Genomic DNA, 22,226 nt, shown 5'->3' with positions numbered 1-22,226 from the left:
CCCAGAGGGAATGAACAGAACAGGGAATCATCAAGTGACCCATCCCCTGTCGCCCATTCCCAGCTTCTGGCAGTCAGAGATTCAGGGGCGCACAGAGCATGGGGTTGCACCCCTAACCGTCCTGGCTAATAGCCGTCGATAGACCTGCCCTCCATGAGCTTATCTCATTCTTTTTTGAACCCAGTTACACTTTTGACCTACACAACATCCTGCGGCGAGGAGTTCCACGGGTTGGCTGTGCGGTGTGTGTGAAGCAATACGTCCTTTTCCTTTGTTTTGAACCTGCTGCTGATTCATTTCATCGGGTGACTCTAGCTGTTTTGTTCTGAGAAGGGGTAAATCGCACTTCCTTACTGCTGTCTCCTCACCCGTCATGACTTTATCGACCTCTGGCCTAGTCATCTCTTTTCTGAAGAAAACAGCCCCAGCCTTGTTCATCTCTCCTCCTGTTCCAGCCCCTCGATCACGTGCGTTGCCCTGCTCTGTACCTTTCCCAGCCTAACAGAGCTGTGCTGAGTCAGGGCCTGGGCGCTGGGTATACGAGCCCCGGGGCGGCGAAGCCTCCGCAAACGGGGCAAGACATGCAGGGTGTGGGGCACCTCCCTCCTCACGCCCACCCCAACGCAAGAGTCACACGCGGCCTGTGAGATGGGGCAACAACAGCCGCACGCGATATCCAGGGTGTGCTCGTACCGCGGATTTATAGACAGGCAACAGCATCTTTTCTGTCTTATCAACTGTCCCTGTCTTAATGATTCCCAGCGTGCTGCTCGCTGGTTCGTCAGCCGCTGCACGTGGAGCGGAGGAGTTCAGAGAACCCTCCACAATGGCTCCAAGGTCTTTCTTGAGCGGTACCAGCTAATTAGACCCCGTCATTGCATCTGTCTAGTTGGGATGATGCTTTCCAATGGGCATCACTTCGCATTTATCAGCACTGAAGTTCATCGGCCGTTTGGTCGCCCGGTCCCCCAGTTCTGTGAGACCCTTTTCTAGCGCCTCGCAGGCTGCCTGGGACTCAGCGATCTGGAGTAGTTCTGCCACCTCACTGTCTGCCCCTTTCCCCAGCTCCTTTCTGGACATGGTGAATTGGGCTGAGCCCAGCACGGACCCCGGGGGACCCCACTGTCAAAACTGACCATTTATTCCTGTCTTTTACCCAGTTACTGATCCATGAGAGACCTTCCCTCCTATCCCACGGCTGCTTCCTTTGCTTGAGCCTCTGGTGGGACAGATAGATGGGGGTGTAGGGGACGGACAGACAGACAGATGGGGGTGTAGGGATGGACAGACAGATGGGGGTTTATGGGGCTGGACAAATGGACGGATGGGGGTGTAAGGGATGGACAGATGGACAGATGGGGGTGTAGGGGACGGACAGACAGACAGATGGGGGGGTGTAGGGGACAGACAGACAGACAGACAGACGGGGGTTTATGGGGCTGGACAGATGGACGGATTGGTGACCAGGGCTGGTGCCAGCGGTTCCCCCAGGGCGGGTCTCAGGGTGGGCAGCTCTTCGCTGTGTTCGTTCCCTCTCCCCTTCTCCAGCCAGGAAGCCCCTGCCTGAGCCCTCCCCCACCTGGGCTGACCGGCTGGCTCCACACTCAGCGCCGGGGGGCCCAGGAGTGGGGTGGCCGGATCATTAAATACAGCAGAGCCCCCATCTCAGACAGTGTCTGTGCAGCGCCCAGCACAACGGGGCCCTGGCTCCCAGCCCCCCTGCTCTAACCACTAACCCCCACTCCCCTCCCAGAGCCAGGGAGAGAACCCAGGTGTCCTGGCTCCCAGCCCCCCCACTACGCCCCACGGCCCTTGCAGAGCCAGGCAGGCCATTGGGAGGTTGCACTTGCAAGCCCAGAAGCGAAGGGAAATGACGCACTCACCCGCCGTGTTTACTAAACAGCCGAGGGGTCGTGTGCAGCCTGGAGCTGTTATTCCAAAGTCGGAGTCTTGGCACGGCTGGGCCGGAGCAGGAGCCTGCGCTCTGCCCAGATCCGGCCTCCGCCGGCTTCGCTTACAGTGAAACGAGCGCGCCGGCCCCTGGGCATCCAGCTACCAAAGGGGCCCCTCGGTCGCTGAGCGCTGTGTGGGGCAGAGCAGAGGGGGTGTGGGTCGGGAGTGGGAGCCCAGGGCTGGGCTGGCAGGAGGCTCTGGGTCAGGAGTGAGGGGCACCGGCAGAGCTGGGCGGGGGCAGGGCTGGGCTGGCAGGAGGCTCTGGGTCAGGAGTGAGGGGCACCGGCAGAGCTGGGCGGGGGCAGGGCTGGGCTAGTAGGGGCTGCGGGTCGGGAGTGAGGGGCACCAGCAGAGCTGGGGGGGCAGGGCTGGGCTAGTAGGGGCTGCGGGTCGGGAGTGAGGGGCAACGGCAGAGCTGGGCGGGGGCAGGGCTCGGCTGGCAGGGGCTGCGGGTCGGGAGTGAGGGGCACCAGCAGAGCTGGGCGGGGGCAGGGCTCGGCTGGCAGGGGCTGCGGGTCGGGAGTGAGGGGCACCAGCAGAGCTGGGCGGAGGCAGGGCTCGGCTGGCTGGGGCTGCGGGTCGGGAGTGAGGGGCACCGGCAGGGCTGGGCTGGCAGGGGCTGCAGGTCGGGAGTGAGGGGCACTGGCAGAGCTGTGGGGGGGCAGGGCTGGGCTGGCAGAGGCTGCGGGTCGGGAGTGAGGGGCACCGGCAGAGCTGGGGGGGCAGGGCTGGGCTGGCAGGGGCTGCGGGTCGGGAGTGAGGGGCACCAGTGGAGCGGGGGGATGGGCAGGGCTGGGCTGGCAGGGGCTGCGGGTCGGGAGTGAGGGGCACCGGCAGAGCTGGGGGGGGCAGGGCGGGGCTGGCAGGGGCTGCAGGTCGGGAGTGAGGGGCACCGGCAGAGCTGGGGGGGGCAGGGCTGGGCTGGGAGGGGGTGCGGGTCGGGAGTGAGGGGCACTGGAGGAGATGGGGGGGGCAGGGCTGGGCTGGCAGTGGCTGCGGGTCGGGAGTGAGGGGCACCGGCAGAGCTGGGCGGGGGCAGGGCTGGGCTGGCAGGGGCTGCGGGTCGGGAGTGAGGGGCACCGGCAGAGCTGGTGGCGCAGGGGTGGGCTGGCAGGGGCTGCAGGTCGGGAGTGAGGGGCACCGGCAGGGCTGGGGGGCAGGGCTGGGCTGGCAAGGGCTGCGGGTCGGGAGTGAGGGGCACCGGCAGAGCTGGGCGGGGGCAGGGCTGGGCTGGCAGGGGCTGCGGGTCGGGAGTGAGGGGCACCGGCAGAGCTGGGGGGGGCAGGGCTGGGCTAGCAGGGGCTGCGGGTCGGGAGTGAGGGGCACCGGCAGAGCTGGGGGGGGCAGGGCTGGGCTGGCAGGGGCTGCGGGTCGGGAGTGAGGGGCACCGGCAGGGCTGGCGGGGGGGCCGGGGAGGGGGCACCCAGGGCCAGGCCAGGCCAGCCATCTGGAATGGAAATTTCTTTCTTTCTTTCTCCCCCTCCCCCTCTCTTTCACCTTCCTGCCCAGAACAATTAACCGGACGCCAATTGCTCAAGAAACCTGCCCTGGGCAAATGCACCAGTTCCAGCCACGTCCCCGGAACCCAGTGCCCCCCCCCCCCGCCCACTGCTGAGCCGTCCCGGGAGCGGTGGCCCGAGACGCCCTGACCCGGGGCAGTTCCTGCCAGGCCCCGGTTCCTGTTCCAGGCGCTGGCGGAGGCCGGAGAGCAAGAGGCCGTGTTCACACCCAGCTACAAATACCCCACTGCAGACAACTGTTGGTGGGAGTGTTGCCAGCGCCCCCTAGTGCTTCTTAGTGGGTCCTGTGGCTGCTCCCCCCGCTCCCCGTAGTGGGGACCCGAGGAGCCCACTGCAGAGACACTTCTGGTGCCAGCGGTGGGATCTGCGGTGGGAAGGCGTTTGAGTCCCTTGGGCTGGGAGGGCGAACGAGAGGGTGAGACGTGTTTGACTGGGCTCAGTTTGAGGGCTTCAAACACGCACACGCAACTCCCCATACACACTACACCTAACACACACACACAACCACCCTCGCTCTCTCACACACACAAAACCTCCTCCCTCCATCATACACACACACACACACCCTTCCTCACCAGACACAGACACACACAAGCACACACCCATTCACAGCAACACAAATGTGTTACAGAAACACAAGCACACACAGTCAGAATCACACACTTAAACAGTAACAAATACACAGCCACCCAGTCGCAGAAACACGTGTCTAGACAGCAACACACCCAGCAACACAAACACACACATGTCAATAGCAACATAAACACACCCCGTTACAGCAACACAAACACACACATTCACAGAGTCATGCGTGTAGACACCAACACACACACATTCACAGCAACACACCTGGAGCCATGCACACGGCTGTCCACACACCCTCCATGCTACAAATGCGCGTGTGCACACCCACACACACACTCACAGCCGAGGTGCGTGCTAATCTCCCTAGGACCAGGAGCAGGGTGACTCAGCAGAGCTGACAGAGGCTGGGCTCTGAGCCCAAGGCAGGAAAACTTTGCAATCTCCAAAACCCCACATGCAACCGCATTCCCGGGATGCCTCGGCCCTGAGCGAATCCCTCCACAAGCCCTGATTCCAGCAAGGTCACTCTGGTTTTACACCGGGGTCACTGAGATTAGAACTGGCTCTGGCTCCATTGATGGCAGTGGGGTCACTCCGGTTTCACACTGGAGTCACTGAGATCAGAACTGGCTCTGGCTCCATTGATGGCAGTGGGCTCACTCCGGTTTTACATTGTAGTCACTGAGATTAGAACTGGCTCTGGCTCCATTGATGGCAGTGGGGTCACTCCGGTTTTACACCAGAGTCACTGAGATCAGAACCAGCTCTGGCTCCATTGACGGCAGTGGGGTCACTCTGGTTTCACACCGGGGTCACTGAGATAAGAACTGGCTCTGGCTCCATTGACGGCAGTGGGGTCACTCCAGTTTCACACCGGGGTCACTGAGATCAGAACCGGCTCTGGCTCCATTAATGGCAGTGGGGTCACTCCGGTTTTACACCGGAGTCACTGAGATCAGAACTGGCTCTAGCTCCATTGACGGCAGTGGGGTCACTGCAGATTCACACCTGAGTCACTGAGATCAGAACCAGCTCTGGCTCCATTGACAGCAGTGGGGTCACTCCGGTTTCACACCGGAGTCACTGAGATCAGAACCAGCTCTGGCTCCATTGACGGCAGTGGGGTCACTCCAGTTTTACACCGGGGTCACTGAGATCAGAACTGGCTCTGGCTCCATTGACGGCAGTGGGGTCACTCCAGTTTTACACCGGGGTCACTGAGATCAGAACCGGCTCTGGCTCCATTGACGGCACTGGGGTCACTCCAGTTTCACACGGAGTCACTGAGATCAGAACCGGCTCTGGCTCCACTGATGGCAGGGGGGTCACTCCATTTTCACACCGGGGTCACTGAGATCAGAACCGGCTCTGGCTCTATTGACGGCAGTGGGGTCACTCCGGTTTCACTCTGGTGTCACTGAGATAAGAACCGGCTCTGGCTCCATTGACGGCAGTGGGGTCACTCTGGTTTCACACCTGAATCACTGAGATCAGAACTGGCTCTGGCTCCACTGATGGCAGGGGGGTCACTCCATTTTCACACCAGGGTCACTGAAATCAGAACCGGCTCTGGCTCCATTGACAGCACTGGGGTCACTCTGGTTTCACACCTGAATCACTGAGATCAGAACCGCTCTGGCTCCACTGATGGAAGTGGGGTCACTCTGGTTTCACTCCGGGGTTACTGAGATCAGAACCGGCTCTGGCTCCATTGACGGCACTGGGGTCACTCTGGTTTCACACCTGAATCACTGAGATCAGAACCGGCTCTGGCTCCACTGATGGCAGTGGGGTCACTCCGGTTTCACACCGGGGTCACTGAGATCAGAACCAGCTCTGGCTCCATTGATGGCAGGGGGGTCACTCTGGTTTCACACCTGAGTCACTGAGATCAGAACCGGCTCTGGCTCCACTGATGGCAGTGGGGTCACTCCGGTTTCACACCGGGGTCACTGAGATCAGAACCAGCTCTGGCGCCACTGATGGCAGTGGGGTCACTCCGGTTTCACACCGGGGTCACTGAGATCAGAACCGGCTCTGGCTCCACTGATGGCAGTGGGGTCACTCTGGTTTCACTCCGGGGTTACTGAGATCAGAACCGGCTCTGGCTCCATTGATGCCAGGGGGGGTCACTCTGGTTTCACACCTGAGTCACTGAGATCAGAACCGGCTCTGGCTCCACTGATGGCAGTGGGGTCACTCTGGTTTCACTCCGGGGTTACTGAGATCAGAACCGGCTCTGGCTCCATTGACGGCAGCGGGGGTCACTCTGGTTTCACACCTGAGTCACTGAGATCAGAACCGGCTCTGGCTCCACTGATGGCAGTGGGGTCACTCCGGTTTCACACCGGAGTCACTGAGATAAGAACCGGCTCTGGTGCCACTGATGGCAGTGGGGTCACTCCATTTTCACACCGGGGTCACTGAGATCAGAACTGGCTCTGGCTCCATTGACGGCAGTGGGGTCACTCCAGTTTCACACCGGGGTCACTGAGATCAGAACCAGCTCTGGCTCCACTGACAGCAGGGGAGCCACTCCGGTTTCACACCGGAGTCACTCAGATCAGAACCGGCTCTGGCTCCATTGACGGCAGTGGGGTCACTCCGGTTTCACACCAGGGTCACTGAGATAAGAACCAGCTCTGGCGCCACTGATGGCAGTGGGGTCCCTCCATTTTCACACCGGGGTCACTGAGATCAGAACTGGCTCTGGGTCCATTGATGGCAGTGGGGTCACTCTGGTTTCACACCTGAATCACTGAGATCAGAACCGGCTCTGGCTCCGTTGACGGCAGGGGGGGTTGCCCCGGGGTCGGATTCCAGGAGGGAAGCTGAGCTCAGAGCTGGGTCGTGTTGAAGTCATATTTACAGGGGCTACACGAGTCACTTCTGAGTGTGTGTCCGGTGACTCATCCCATCCAGACACCCCCGCCCCGACCTGGCTGGCCGGGCAGCTGCGGCCTGCTCGGGATCCGAGCCCGGCCAGGAGCTCCAGGGGCCCCCGGCTTCCCTGCCAAACTACAAACAAACCAGCCCCCGGGTTGAACTATAAAGTTCAGTAACTTAGTCACCTTCCCTCATCACCTGGACACGCGAACCCCAGAGCCAGGCCTCTGGCCAGGGAATGGGGCTTAGAGTGGGGGGGCCGGGGAGCCAGGAGCCAGGACTCCTGGGTTCTCTCCCCGGCTCTGGGAGGGGAGTGGGGGCTGGTGGTTAGAGCAGGGGGGGCTGGGAGCCAGGACTCCTGGGTTCTCTCCCTGGCTCTGGGAGGGGAGTGCAGGCTAGTGGTTAGAGCAGGGGGGGGGCTGGGAGCCAGGACTCCTGGGTTCTCTCCCTGGCTCTGGGAGGGGAGTGCGGGCTAGTGGTTAGAGCAGGGGGGGGGGGCTGGGAGCCAGGACTCCTGGGTTCTCTCTCTGGCTCTGGGACAGATGCAGGTTCGTATTATTAACTCCATTTCTGGACTGGAAAAATCCGGCCTGAAGAGCTGATATGACATAACAGTTGAAAGGAAAAGTGAGTCAGTGACAAAGAACCCAGGCGTCCTGGCTCCCCCCTGCCCCCCGGCTCTAACCAGCAGACCTCACTCCCCTCCCAGCACTGGTGTCAGTGGGGGAAGCTGCAGTGCAGGGTGTGGAGCCAGGACTTGTCCTGACCCGTTCGCTACCTGCAGCTCCCCATCCCCGGCAGCTTGGTACTAAAGTGAGTGTCTGATCCAGCCCAGCGCTCGCAGCGTCCTGCTCAGGGACGCCAACACCCCGCCCCTGCCCAGCCACATCGGGAGAGGAACCATCCCCTGCCCGGGCCTGCCACCCTCCGTCCCTTCACAGCGCCCGGCCGCCATCCCCGGCCTCCCCCAGCCCTGCCGGTGCCCCTCACTCCCGACCCGCAGCCCCTGCCAGCCCAGCCCTGCCGATGCCCCTCACTCCCGACCCACAGCCCCTGCCAGCCCAGCCCTGCCGGTGCCCCTCACTCCCGACCCGCAGCCCCTGCCAGCCCAGCCCTGCCGGTGCCCCTCACTCCCAACCCGCAGCCCCTGCCAGCCCAGCCCTGCCCCCCCCAGCTCTGCCGGTGCCCCTCACTCCCGACCCGCATCCCCCGCCAGCCCAGCCCGGGCCCACCACAGCTCTGCCGGTGCCCCTCACTCCCGACCCGCAGCCCCTGCCAGCCCAGCCCTGCCCCCCCCAGCTCTGCCGGTGCCCCTCACTCCCGACCCACAGCCCCTGCCAGCCCAGCCCTGCCGGTGCCCCTCACTCCCAACCCGCAGCCCCTGCCAGCCCAGCCCTGCCGGTGCCCCTCACTCCCGACCCGCAGCCCCTGCCAGCCCAGCCCTGCCCCCCCCAGCTCTGCCGGTGCCCCTCACTCCCGACCCGCAGCCCCTGCCAGCCCAGCCCTGCCGGTGCCCCTCACTCCCAACCCGCAGCCCCTGCCAGCCCAGCCCTGCCCCCCCCAGCTCTGCCGGTGCCCCTCACTCCCGACCCGCAGCCCCTGCCAGCCCAGCCCTGCCCCCCCAGCTCTGCCGGTGCCCCTCACTCCCGACCTGCAGCCCCTGCCAGCCCAGTCCTGCCCTCCCCCAGCTCTGCCGGTGCCCCTCACTCCCGACCCGCAGCCCCTGCCAGCCCAGCCCTGCCCCCCCCAGCCCTGCCGGTGCCCCTCACTCCCAACCCGCAGCCCCTGCCAGTCCAGCCCTGGGCTCCCCCCAGCTCTGCCGGTGCCCCTCACTCCCGACCCGCAGCCCCTGCCAGCCCAGCCCTGCCCCCCCCAGCCCTGCCGGTGCCCCTCACTCCCAACCCACAGCCCCTGCCAGTCCAGCCCTGGGCTCCCCCCAGCTCTGCCGGTGCCCCTCACTCCCAACCCGCAGCCCCTACCAGCCCAGCCCTGCCCTCCCAGCCCTGCCGGTGCCCCTCACTCCCGACCCGCAGCCCCTGCCAGCCCAGCCCTGCCCCCCGCAGCCCTGCCGGTGCCCCTCACTCCCGACCCGCAGCCCCTGCCAGCCCAGCCCTGCCCCCCCAGCCCTGCCGGTGCCCCTCACTCCCAACCCGCAGCCCCTACCAGCCCAGCCCTGCCCTCCCAGCCCTGCCGGAGCCCCTCACTCCCGACCCGCAGCCCCCTGCTCTTCCTTTTCCCATCCCCCTTCATGCCTCTGTCCCCATCACACACTGCCCCAGATTTCAGAGTAGCAGCCGTGTTAGTCTGTATCCGCAAAAAAAACAGGAGTACTTGTGGCACCTTAAAGACTAACAAATTTATTGTAGCATGAGCTTTCGTGAGCTGCAGCTCACTTCTTCGGATGCATAGAATGGAACACACAGACAGGAGATATTTATACATACAGAGAACATGAAAAGGTGGAAGTATGCATACCAACAGGCAGAGTCTAATCAATTGAGATGAGCTATCGTTAGCAGGAGGAAATTAAGATAATTAAGATGGCCCCAGATGTGTCCTCACCTCGATTCCCCCGCCCCCCATGTTTCCTGTGCCCGCGTTAGCGCGGCTCCCTTCCCCCCCGCCCGCGAAGTCGGCTCCTCCACGGGAAGTGAGGGCTCTGCGGCCCCCGCCCCCCCTTCTCCTAACTCCGGGCACAGGCCCTTCCGGGAGCCTGGCTTGTATCGCCGGGGGGGGGGGGCCTTCAAGGCCCTGTGATGGGGGACTGGGGCCTTATCTGGCTTCCTCTTCTCTGGAAGAGTCACCGGGCTCGGCTCAGCCCCCGCCCGGGCTCCCCTCGGCCCCACACCCGACCCGCTGCTGCCCCCCGGCTCGCTGGCCCCTGCCCACTCTGCACTCCCCACCCCAGGCAGTAGGGACAGGCACGGCCCCACCTCCACGGGGACCCAGCTAACTGGCTAAGCTAGAACCCAGGAGTCCTGGCTCCCAGCCCCCGACCTTGCTCTAACCACTAGCCCTCAATCCCCTCCCAGGGCCAGGATAGAACCCAGGAGTCCTGGCTCCCAGCCCCTGACCTTGCTCTAACCACTAGCCCTCAATCCCCTCCCAGGGCCAGGATAGAACCCAGGAGTCCTGGCTCCCAGCATCCCTCACTCTCCCCCACTCCCCTCCCAGAGCCAGGGATAGAACCCAGGCATCCTGGCTCCCGGGAAGTGCAAGTGCGGGGGTGGCCGGAAGATCCTGGCCCGTGGGGGTCAGGCAGTCGCTTCCAGTTCTGATTTTGCTTACTCAGGGCTTAAGTGGCTCTGAAGCTGTTTAGTGGAGAAGGATTTTTCCATTTCACCAGCTGGAATTCACTTCCTTTTCCCTGATCTGCCTCCGGCAGGGTGCCTGGGCCGCCCCCTCCCACAACCCCAACTCCCCAGCAAGGGCCCCTCGATACCCACACACAGAGCCCCTCGTGGGGACAGGCCCCTGCCCCATTCCCTGCCCCCTGAGCCAGCCAGTCCCTGCCCTGGGGCCGGGTGGGAGCTGGTGCCCCCCAGAGGGGACAGGCCCCTGCCCCATTCCCCACCCCCCTGAGCCAGCCAGTCCCTGCCCTGGGGCCAGATGGGAGCTGGCGCCTCCTAGAAGGGACAGGCCCCTGCCCCATTCCCCACCCCTTGTTCCCCTGTGCCAACGGGGAAGTTGTGTTGCATCACACAGGACGCTGGCATCTGGTTTTTCTAATCTTATGAAATCACAACACGCACTACATCGCGTTTGCTTTGAGTATGCCCACAGCTGGGTGGTGGGGGAGGGAGTGTATGTTGTAATATGTGTGTGTGAGTGTGTGAGTGTGTGTGTGAGTGTGAGTGTGAGTGTGTGTGTGTGTGAGAGAGAGAGAGAGAGAGAGAGAGAGAGAGAGAGAGAGAGAGAGAGGAACTGTGCTCGTGTGTGTGACTGTGTCAGCGAATTCGTGCTTGCTTTGTGTGTGTGTGTGTGTGTGTGTGTGTGTGTGTGTGTTGAGTGTGTGCATTGGGACGCGTGTCAGGGAGTGTGTGTAGCCTGGGTGTACATGTGGGTCGGTGTTGGTGTCTTTGGGTTGATCGTGTGCGTTTTGATGGCTCTGCATTGACATCTGTTGCGCTTATTGTGCGCGTTTGGCAACAGCCCCGGCTGTGTGGGGCAGTGCGTCCGACTATTCTGGCAGCGCGTTTGTACTAATTGTGTGTGTGTGCGTGTGTGTGCGGCCGAGCGTGTTTATTGCACAGATCAGGATGTGTGGGTCAGTGCGTGTCTATGTTCCGGCAGCATGTTTGTGTTGATTGTGAGTGTCTATGTCTACTGCGTGGGTCAGGCCATGTGTACAAGTGTGTCCGTTTTGTGCGTGCACTGACTGTGTGTGTGTTGCACAGAGCAGGCTGCAGGGGTCAATATATACAGATACCCTGCGTGTATTTTACAGGCATCTGGGGGGGGGGTGCGTATTCTGTGTGTATCGATTACCTGGGCAGGAAATGCAAGTCAGTGGGGGCAGGGCCGGCTTCAGGAAGTGCGGGGCCCAATTCGAACATTTTCGGAGGGGCCCCGGCAGGGATGATTGAAAAAAAAACCATGTTAAAAAAAGCCCTTTTCATTTCTTAGCAACCGGGTCCCTACAGAAAGTTCTGATTTCAGGGATGTGCCACAGGATGGATTTTTGTACCAATAGGGTTACCAGACGTCCGGATTTTCCTCCCGGATGGTGATTTAAGAACCAAAAAACTGACATGTCTGGGAAAATACGGCTGTATGTTAACCCCACCTACAGTTCTTTTTAAAAAGCTGGGCCTGAGCTACAAACGAGCTCCGTTTCACATGTGTGGGTCCCCGCCACTCCCTGGGGGTGTGCACACGTGTGGGTCCCAGCTGCTCCCTGCCCCCCCTCATCGAAGCAGGTGTGCAGGGTTACTGCCCTGGGAACTGCAGGGCACCAGTGGACATGGGGCTGGCTGGAGGCAGGGCAGGGGCTGACTGGAGGTAGGGTCTGGCTGCAGGCAGAGCAAGGGGTGTGGGGCTGGCTGGAGACAGGGGTGTGTGGGACGGGCTGGCTGGCTTCAGGCAGGGCCACAGGGGGGTGCGGCAGGGGTTGGCAGGGCTGGAGACAGAGGAGTGTGGGGCTGGCTGGCTTCTGGTGCGGGGTGCGGCAGGGGCTGCCTGGAGACAGGGCAGGGGGTGCAGGGCTGGCTGCAGACAGGGGCTGGTGCAGGCAGGGCAGGGGGTGCAGGGCTGGTGCGGGCAGGGCAGGGGGGGTGCGGCAGGGCCTGGCTGGAGACGGGCTGGCTGTGGGCAGGGGCTGGTGCAGGCAGGGCAGGGGGTGCAGGGCTGGCTGCAGACAGGGGCTGGTGCAGGCAGGGCAGGGGGTGCAGGGCTGATGCAGCAGGGGCTGGCTGCGGGCAGGGGGTGCGGGTACAGGGGGTACCGCCCACCCTGTATGGTATGTGCCCCCTTCTCCTTTCTCCCCCACCGGGGTAGCAGCAGCAGCCCAGGGCTCAGGGGCTATTTAAAGGCCCCGGGGCTCCCCTGCTTCCACCACCCCGTAAATAGCCGAGGGAGCCCTGGGGAAGACTTTAAATTGCCCCCGGGGAAGCCGGGCCACCCCGGTATAGGGCACCGGCTCCTGCCCGTAGGCCGTACTGGGGCGTGGGTGCGGGGCCCTCTTAGGGGCAGGGCCCGATTCAGGGGAATTGGTTGAATTGGCCTAAAGCCGGCCCTGAGTGTCTGTGGATAGTCAGACGCGTGTGTTTGTTTATTGCACATCAGGAAGTGCAAGTCAGGGAGGATTGACATTTTCTGAGCGTGTTTATTCTGGGTGTGTTTGTGTATCGCACAGCCCAGGATGTGGGGGTCCGTACGTGTGCGCTGCCTGCGTATTTTTTGAGTGCTCTTATTTTGTGTGTGGGTGTCGATTGCACAGCTCCGGAAGTGCGGGTCTTTGTGTGTATTTATTCATGTGTGTGTGTGTGTGTGTGTATGTGTTGCATAGCTGGGATGGGTGACGTTCCACAGCTCAGGATGTGTGTGCCACTGTGAGGATATGCTGTGTGTTTGTGTGTTTATGTTGCACAGCTCAGGATCTGTGTGTGTGTGTGTATTGCACAGCTCAGGATCTCTGTGTGTGTTTGTGTGTATTGCACAGCTCAAAATCTGGGGATTAGTAGGTGTGTGTAATATACTGCTCAGGACGGTTCTATTTTCCACTCCATGCATCCGATGAAGCGGGTTCTAGGCCACGAAAGCTGATGCTGAAATAAATTTGTTAGTCTCTAAGGTGCCACAAGGACTCCTCGCTGTTGTTGTTGTGTATGCGTGTATGTATTCTCTGTGTGTGTGTATTCTGTGTGTCTATTGCACAGCTCACGGTGTGTGTGTATTTTCTGTGTGTGTCTACTGCACAGCTCCGTGTTTGTGTGTATCTATATTGGGGGTGGGGGGTGTATATTCTCTGTGTGTCTGTTGCACAGCTCAGGGGTGTGTGTGTATGTACTCTGTGTGTGAGAGTGTGTGTGTGTGTGTATTCTCTCTGTGTGCCTCTTGTACAGCTCAGAGTGTCTATTGTACCACTTGGGCGGGGGAGTGGGGGTGCATGTACCCTGTGTGTATTCTCTTTGCGTGCGTCTCTTGCACAGCTCAGGGGTGTGTGTATGTACTCTGTGTGTGTGACTGTGTGTGTGTGTGTGCTCTCTGAGTGTGTCTATTGCACAGCTGGAAAGGTATATACAGTGTGTGTGTGTATTCTCTGTCTGTATTGCACAGCTGGTGTGTGTGTGTACTCTCTGTGTGTATTCTGTGTGTATATCTATTGCACAGCTGGGGTGTATATACAGTATGTGTATGTCTGTGTGTTGCAGAGCTGGGTGTGTGTGTGTGTTGCACAGCTGGGGGTGTATACACAGTATGTGTCTGTGTGTGTGTTGCACAGCCGGGGAGTTGCACACTGTGTGTGTGTGTGTTGCACAGGTGGGGTTTGTGTGTATGTGTCTGTGTGTGTGTTGCACAGCCGGGGGGGTTGCACACTGTGTGTGTGTTGCACAGCCGAGGGGTTGCACACTGTGTGTGTGTGTTGCACAGCTGGGGGATGTGTCTGTGTGTGTGTTGCACAGCTGGGGGGTTGCACACTGTTTGTGTGTGTGTTGCACAGCCGGGGGGGTTGCACACTGTGTGTGTGTGTGTGTTGCACAGCCGGGGGGGTTGCACACTGTGTGTGTGTGTGTTGCATAGCCGGGGGGGTTGCACACTGTGTGTGTGTGTGTGTGTGTGTTGCACAGCCGGGGGGTTGCACAGTGTGTGTGTATGTGTGTGTGTGTTGCACAGCCGGGGGGTTTGCACACTGTGTGTGTGTGTGTGTTGCACAGCCGGGGGGGTGCACACTGTGTGTGTGTGTGTGTGTGTGTGTGTGTGTGTGTGTGTGTGTGTGTTGCACAGCCGGGGGGGTTGCACAGTGTGTGTGTGTGTTGCACAGCCGGGGGGGGTTGCACACTGTGTGTGTGTGTGTTGCACAGCCAGGGGGGGTTGCACACTCTGTGTGTGTGTGTGTGTGTGTTGCACAGCCGGGGGGGGTTGCACACTCTGTGTGTACTTGCAGATTTCCTGCATTCATTATTTTCTGCCCTGCCCCCCCGCGAGCCCCGCCCGCTACGTGCCATTCCCCGCCCGGGCTCGGGGCCAGCATCGCGCGGCGGCCCGGGATTTTCCCCCGTGATCGCACGCTGAGCTGTCACCCCCGGGCGCAGCCAATGGGGCGCCAGGGGCGGGGCTGGCTCCATTCATAAAGCGGCGCTGGGGGGACGCGGGCAGAAGATCGCTCTGCGCCGCACCCGGGGACAAGCTCTGAAAATCGCGCTGCGCCCCAGCCCCATGAACGCGCTGTACGGTGCCACCAGCATGTGCTTAGCCTGCGAGCCCCGGATGCCCGCCCTGCCCAGAGCCGAGCCCCCCAGCAGGGGCACCGGGCCCCAGTATTTCACCTTCGACCCACTGCCCGCGGTGAGCCAGACCCCGCCCCGCAGGAACCCGACCCGGGGCAGGAAGCGGCTGCGCAAAGTGCTCTACCCCCCCGTGGTGAGTCTGGGGGGCTGCGGTGGGAGCTGGGACGCCTGGGTTCTCTGGGGGGCGGAGTCAGGACTCCTGGGTTCTCTGGGGAGGGATCTATTGGGTTAAAGTGTGGCAGGGGGGATCCAGGAGTGAGGGCTCCCTTGCTGTTCCACCCCCTTGTGCCTCAGTTTCCCCTGCTGTAGAAGTAGGCTGCTGATGGCTCTCTGGGTCAGTCCCTGCTGCTGGAGGGAGGGTGAGGGTGGGGTAGCTTCTCCCCTCCACTAGCCCATGGGGCAGCATGGCTCCCTGCAGCCGGGAGTGTCTCTCCCCATCTCTGAGCACGCTGGGGGTGGGGGGCAGCTGAGACCTGTAGCCCGGCCCTCTTGCTGTGGGCCTACAGACCAGTGCAGGATGAGTCACCCCATCGGACCTGCTCCTGCATATCCCAGACAGGTGGCCCCATGTGCACGTGATTCTGCCCCAGAGATCCCCTGCTGATGGGGGGGGAGGGGCTGTCTGTGTCCCAGGCTCCCTGCTGCTCACTGCCGGGGTGATTCTCTTGCTAATCTGCCCCCCTAGATGGGAGCACTATGGGGCCTATGACACACAGGGGAGGCATCTAGATCTCGCTCAGTGCAATGGGGGTTCAGATTGCCTGGCTCAGCTGCTGAGCCTGCGCTGCCCCGGAATCGCAAGTTGTTTTGGTGGCAGAGGGCATTGCGGGTAGAAGCAGAGGGTTCTGGGTAACCGGGCTGACCTCCCAGCCACGGTAGCTGGGTGTGGGGCATTCTGGGTAATCTGTTGGGCACAGGGCACTGGGGGTGGGACTGGTGCATTGTGGGTAATACTTGGGCCCCCCTGCCAGCCAGGTCTCTAATGTCCCGTCTGCTTCCTCCCGACCAGGTGAAACGCTACTATCCGGCCAAGGAACGCAGCCAGGCCAAACGTCTGCTCTTCATCCTCCTCACCATCCTCTTCTACCAAGTCTATAACGCAGACGAAGACCTGGCCCTGGGGCCGGAGCAGGGGGTCCCCGACCGCTCTGTGGAGAGCGGGGGCTCCCGCTGCGAGACCCCCCTCTCAGAAGTGCTCCCGACGCCCCTGGAGCTCCCAGAGGTGGCCAACGCTACCAGTTCGCACGGGGGCCGCGAGGCTGCCGAATCCACCATGGAAATCAGCCAGTTCCTGGAGCAGAATCCAGCCGCTTTCTGAGACCCCCGCCCAGCGTTTCTCAGGCCAAGACACCAAGGGGTCAACCGGGCCTGGGGCCTGACTCCAGCCACTAATGGGTTAACCCTGCTGGCCTTTGGCCAACTCTCTGCTGCTGCCTCTGAACTAAGCCGGTGAAGAATCCGGACGCCGCCGGACGCCTGACGTCAGTAGCAACATGAAACCTCTTCGGCAGCCGTGAGCAGGGAATTCCTGGCGCCAGCAGTGACTGAGACTTTGTGTGTGTGTGTGAGGGGGGGTATTACTGACATAACTTATTAATATCTAATATTTATAATATTTATATATTTGTAATTTAAAGATGTGCTATTTAATGATCGAAGCGGGAACATGCCTGCGGGGAAAATGCTGCTTTCATCCAGGGTGGAATAAAAACCGTTAAACGTCCTCATCCGTTTAAACAGGGACATGTATCCTGTTCTTGTCTCTATGGGGACTTTAATTAATGTTTGTTAGTGCCGTTACCCAGAGGGGGAAACTCCCCTCTAACTGGTAGCAAAGCAGCCTGAGGCGAGGTGGAGCTGACAGGAATAGCTGGCTGCAAATCCCAGGGAGGTATAAAACTATGGAAATGCTCCTAGGAGGGGGGGAAAACTTTGCCAGCCAAATGTACTAGAATTCACCCCTACAGTTCTCCAGGCGCAGGCCAGGCTGGGTTCCTCTGGGGCAAAACAGCCTCTGATCCTTGGGTCTCCTATAAACGACCTACTTGATTGAGGCACAGAACTAAGGACGTGCTGGTGCGTTGGGCAGAGGGAGAAGTTTGGAGGCAGAAAAATTATTGTGCTGCTTTAAGGGATTTTTCTGACCCTGGGAGGAGGCGAGAAGTCAGGGTAAGACCAACCTGCACTAAAGAGATCGCTGCCCCCCTGCCCTTCCTTCTTAGACACCCCCCAGCTCTGCTCATGCCCTGGGTGTCCGACCAGCAGGGTCCCTGGCTGCTGCGTACGCTTACTGTGTAAGCGCTTGTGAGAGGCTCTGGATGCTTCGGAGGCCGAGACTTGCCCCGAACTGACCAAAATTCAGGCTGATGTTTCCAAGGCGTTTTTGCCCCAAACTCTTTCCCGGACAAGTCGTCCGACCTGTGTATGTTCTGTGAACAAAATAAATGTGCTGACTCCTGTGGGTGTGTCTGATTTCCGGGGGGCAGGGGGGTCCCACGTCCCCTGGGGGAGGGGGTCGGCTGAAGGCGAAGCTCAGCTCACCTGGAGGGGTGAAAGGGTCTCGTGGCACTGGAGGAGCGAGGAGATTTGGGGGGGTGGGAAGCTCAATTCAACTACAGGAGCATTCAAGGGGTGAGCGGGTGGGGGGGGCTTCACATTCCAAGCTCCACCCACATTCTGCATTACATCAGCTGGACACGTTCTCATTGGCTGATGGTGGACCCTGGGGGCAGGGCCTGGGGGGAGAAGCTAGTCCATTTCATGGGGGAGGGGTGCAGCCCCGAGTGAGGAAACCTGGCCCAGCCCGGGGAGGGGAGTGGGGTCCAGTGGCTATAGGGTGACCAGATGGCCTGAGTTTTGGGCCTTTTTCTTATATAGGCTCCTATTAGCACCCCCACCGCCTGTCCCAATTTTTCACGTTTGCTGTCTGGTCACCCTGAGTGGGGGGCTGGGACTCAGGACACCTGGGTTCTCATTCTCAGCTGAATGGTGGTGTTACCTATTCCCCCATCCCCCACAAGGCTTGTTACCTTTGACAGAGGAACAAGCCTTGGGGACAGCAGGGAAGTGGGAGACGTGGTCTAGCTTGACTTCAGTAAAGCTTTGATACTGTCTCGTGTGACCTTCTCCTGCACAAACTAGGGCAATGCAAGGTGGCTGGAGCTACTATAATGTGGGTGCAGAACTGGGTGGAAAACTGCTCCCAGAGAGGAGTTCTCAGGGGTTCACAGTCAGGCTGGAAGGGCATCACGAGTGGGGTCCGCAGGGATCAGCTCTGGGTCCGGTTCTGTTCCCTATCTTCATCAATGATTTAGCTCATGGCACAGAGATCACACTTGTAAAGGTTGCGGACGATACCAAGCTGGGAGGGGTTGCAAGTGCTTTGAAGGACAGGATTAAAATTCAAAATGATCTGGACAAACTGGAGAAATGGTCTGAAGGAAATAGGATAACGTTTAATAAGGACAAATGCAAAGTCCTCCACTCAGGAAGGAACAATCAGTTGCACACACTCACAATAGGAAGTGACTGCCTGGGAAGGAGAACTGCGGAAAGGGGTCTGGGGTCACAGTGACCACAAGCTAAGTATGAGTCAGCAGTGTCACACTGGTGCCAAAAACCCAAACCTCGTTCTGAGATGAAACTGTGTTAGCAGAAGTGTCGTAACCAGGAACTTAGAAGTCATCCTTCCGCTCTCCTCTGCCCTGATTAGGCCTCGGCTGGAGGCTTGTGTCCAGTTCTGGGCGCCGCATCTCAGCAAAGATGTGGAAAAATTGGAGAAAGTCCAGAGAAAAGCAACAACCATGATTAAAGGGCCAGAAAACATGAGCTGTGAGGGCAGACTGAAAACACTGGGTGTGTTTAGTCTGGAGGAGAGAAGACCGAGGGGGGGACATGAGAACAGTTTTCAAGTATGTGAAAGGTTATTGTGAAGAGGATGGTGCTAAATTGTTCTCGTTAACCTCTGAGGCCAGGCCAAGAAGCAATGGGGTTAAATTGCAGCCAGGGTGGTTTAGGTTGGACATTAGGAAACACTTCCTAACTGTCAGGGTGGTGAAGCACTGGGATAAATTGCCGAGGGAGGTTGTGGAATCTGCATCATTGGGGATTTTTAAGAGCAGGTTGGACAAACACCTCTCAGGGCTGGTCTAGATGATACTGAGTCCTGCCTGGAGTGCAGGGGACGGGACGGGACGACCTCTCGCGGTGCCGTCCAGTCCGACCCTGCTATAACCAGTATAACTGCGGGTTACGTGTAACTCTCTGGAGGTTTTCATTCTACCCGGGTTTTTAATCGTTAACTGTGATCTGGCATGAGGGAAAAATCAGGCAAATCGCCAGTTTAACGATGTTTCCTGGTGTCCCAGGACTCTAAGCCCCCCCCCCCCCCACACACACACACACGCGCGTCCCGGCGTGTCTCTGGGAGTCAGGGACTCTGGCACACAGGCCCTGGCCGGGGAGCGCGTGTATCTGCCAACCCACCGTTCTCAGCCCCGTCCTGCCACCCTTAGCGCCAGCAAATCGCGCCTTCTCGAGCGATCCGTAGCTCCAGCCACCCTCCGCTGGGGCTGCCCAAGCTAGCTAAGCCCCCCGCCCCCAGCGGGGTTGTTCTCCATCTCTCTCTCCTCTGGGGTAATCTTAGCGCCGAGCTCCCGGCCAGCGAGAGCCGCAGGGGCTGGGCGAGCCGCGCCCGGCGCCCTTGGACACACGGATAAGCCCAGCGGCAGCGGCTGATAAGGGGCTATTCCGGGCTCTCTGCGGGGGCATAGGAACTGCGGGTTCCCGCCGGTACCTGTCTGGGCCACGAGGGGAGGGTTATATATAGCGAGCGCCCACGTACAGATAGCGCCTGCGGCAGCGGACACTCAGCCCAGGGTGGCCTCAGCAGGATGCCCGGGTTCTACCCTTGGGGGCTGGGAAGGAAGTGGGGTCTAGTGGTTAGAGCAGGGGAGCTGGGAGCCAGGACTCCTGGGTTCTCTCCCTGGCTCTGGGAGGGGAGTGGTGTCTAGTGGTTAGAGCTGGGGGGGGGCTGGGGGGCTCCGGGAAGGCAGTGGTGTCTAGTGGTGGGGGGGAGGGGCGGGGTTGGGAGCCAGGACTCCTGGGTTCTTTCCCTGGCTCTGGGAGGGGAGTGGGGTCTAGTGGTTGGGAGGGCTGGGAGCCAGGACCCCGGGTTCTCTCCCCGGCTCTGGGAAGGGAGTGGGTTCTAGTGGTTAGAGCAAGGGAGGCTGTGTGTGTGTGTTTTCATGGCCCAGCCTGGCCTGGGGCTGTGTGTGTGTGTCTGTGCACACACGCGGGTCACACACACACAACCCTCCGCTCTCCAGCTGACGAAACACATGACGGAAAGCGCTGCCAGGGGCCCTGGGCCCGGGCCCAGGCTGGGAATTGCCCAAGCTCGTGGCTTCCGAGCTCTGCCTCACCGCACGGCCCCGTTTCCTCTCCCCCCAGAGGTGAGACCCACACGCGAAAGGAAGCCGCAGAGCCCACGTCCGCCCCCCGCCCCCCACCCGGCACAGAGAGCCCAGAGCCACAGGGGGGCAGAGGAGTGGAAATACCAGCCCTGGAAATACACAACTCTTCTCCCCCCCACCCCCCCCACCACACACTCCCTGGGCCAAGTCTGACTTGGGGACACTGCTGGCTCAGGGGGCAGGGAATGGGGCAGAGGCCTGTCCCCTCTGGGGGGCGCCAGCTCCCCCCCAGCCCCAGGGCAGGGCCTGGCTGGCTCAGGGGGGCAGGGAATGGGGCAGGGGCCTGTCCCCTCTGGGGGGCGCTGGCTCCCCCCAGCCCCAAGGCAGGGACTGGCTGGCTCAGGGGGGTGGGGGATGGGGCAGGGGGGGCACCGGCTCCCCCCCGCCCCAGGGCGGGAACTGGCTGCCTCAGGGGGGCAGGGAATGGGGCAGGGGCCTGTCCCCTCTAGGGGCACCAGCTCCCGCCCCACCCCAGGGCAGGGACTGGCTGGCTTGGGGGGGGCAGGGAATGGGGCAGGGGCCTGTCCCCGCTCAGGGGGCACCAGCTCCCCCCAGCACCAGGGCAGGGACTGGCTGGTTCGGGGGGCAGGGAATGGGGCAGGGGGGGTGGCGGCTCCCCCCAGCCCCAGGGGAGGGACTGGCTGGCTCAGGGGGGCAGGGAATGGGGCAGGGGGGGTGGCGGCTCCCCCCGGCCCCAGGGCAGGGACTGGCTGGCTCAGGGGGCTGGGGGATGGGGCAGGGGGGGTGGCGGCTCCTATCCAGCCCCAGGGGAGGGACTGTCTGGCTCAGGGGGGCAGGGGATGGGGCAGGGGCCTGTCCCCACTCGGGGGCGCCGGCTCTGATAATTCCTATGAGTCCGGCTCCCTCCTGTGTGTAAGGAGTTTGCTGGCTCTCTGCCCCTGTTACCAACGCCCCCCCCCCTTCTCCCCTCCCCAGGCATGACCTGACCCCTGGCCGGCAGAGCGGGTGGGGGGGGGGTCGAACATGCTACTGAGCTCGACCGCTCCTAGTGCCCCCTAGCCGGCACCGGGGCAGGCACCTGGGGGGCTGGCTGGGGGGGGGGGGGGCTCTGCCACTCACAGCATGTTCTGCCCCTATCCTGGGGGGGGCACAGAGGCCTGGGGGTGGTTATGGGCTGGGCATCCCCCCCCACCCACTGAAAGAAGCAAATTTTCTCCCCCATGCTCAGACGATGCCCCCCCCGGCCTCGGCGCTGGACTATTGGCCGCGCGCGCCACCTGGTGGCCACAGGGTGAACTGCCGCCCTGACAGTTAACAGGAGCCAGCCCCGGGTTCTAATGCAGCCACCTCTGGGTGGGGACCGGGCGGCCCCTTCACAGGCGCCGCGCCCCCGAGTTTGGGACAGGAAGTGACGCAGACGCCACCCTGGGTCTTCTTGGAAAGTCATGAGAACGGGATGGGGGCTCATGCCAAAACAGCAGGGTTAACTCACAAAATCCTGGTTCCCCCCCTCCCAGCCCTGCCAGTGCCCCTCACTCCCGACCCGCAGCCCCTGCCAGCCAGGCCCTGAGCTCCCCCAGCCCTACCAGTGCCCCTCACTCCCGATCTCCAGCCCCTGCCAGCCTGGTCCTGAGCTCCCCCAGCCCTACCAGTGCCCCTCACTCCCAACCCGCAGCCCCTGCCAGCCAGGCCCTGAGCTCCACCAGCCCTACCAGTGCCCCTCACTCCCGATCTCCAGCCCCTGCCAGCCTGGTCCTGGGTTCCCCTCAGCTCCGCCAGTGCCCCCCACTCCCGACCCACAGCCCTCCACCAGCCCAGCCCTGCCCCCCACCCAGCACCGGTGAGTGTTAACGAGGCTGTTAAGAATGCTGGAGACACAACACAGTTCATGCGAACAA

The 22,226-nt window shown here is 61.5% G+C and overlaps 1 protein-coding gene across 1 annotated transcript; it reads left to right on the top strand.

Moving 5' to 3' along the window:
* The first annotated feature begins 14,751 nt into the window (after window positions 1–14,751).
* On the top strand, window positions 14,752–17,352 carry LOC123346132 (radiation-inducible immediate-early gene IEX-1-like). The gene is made up of 2 exons (XM_044983357.1): window positions 14,752–15,026; window positions 15,903–17,352. Exons 1-2 carry the CDS (start codon window positions 14,823–14,825, stop codon window positions 16,209–16,211), a joined length of 513 nt encoding a protein of 170 aa, XP_044839292.1. The 5' UTR covers window positions 14,752–14,822; the 3' UTR covers window positions 16,212–17,352.
* Window positions 17,353–22,226: the final 4,874 nt, after the last annotated feature.

The sequence above is a fragment of the Mauremys mutica genome, chromosome 12 (assembly GCF_020497125.1).
Source record: "Mauremys mutica isolate MM-2020 ecotype Southern chromosome 12, ASM2049712v1, whole genome shotgun sequence".
Classification (NCBI taxonomy): Eukaryota; Metazoa; Chordata; order Testudines; family Geoemydidae; genus Mauremys; species Mauremys mutica.
Note: the sequence above shows the minus strand (reverse complement) of the source record. Positions and strands in the feature narration are given on the sequence as shown.

What these genes read in the sequence shown, in the direction of transcription:
- LOC123346132 (XM_044983357.1), top strand. Translation starts at nt 14,823, where the DNA reads ATGAACGCGCTGTACGGTGCCACCAGCATGTGCTTAGCCTGCGAGCCC. An exon ending in AAGTGCTCTACCCCCCCGTG is followed by an intron (nt 15,027 to 15,902) that starts GTGAGTCTGGGG and finishes CCTCCCGACCAG; the next exon opens with GTGAAACGCTACTATCCGGC.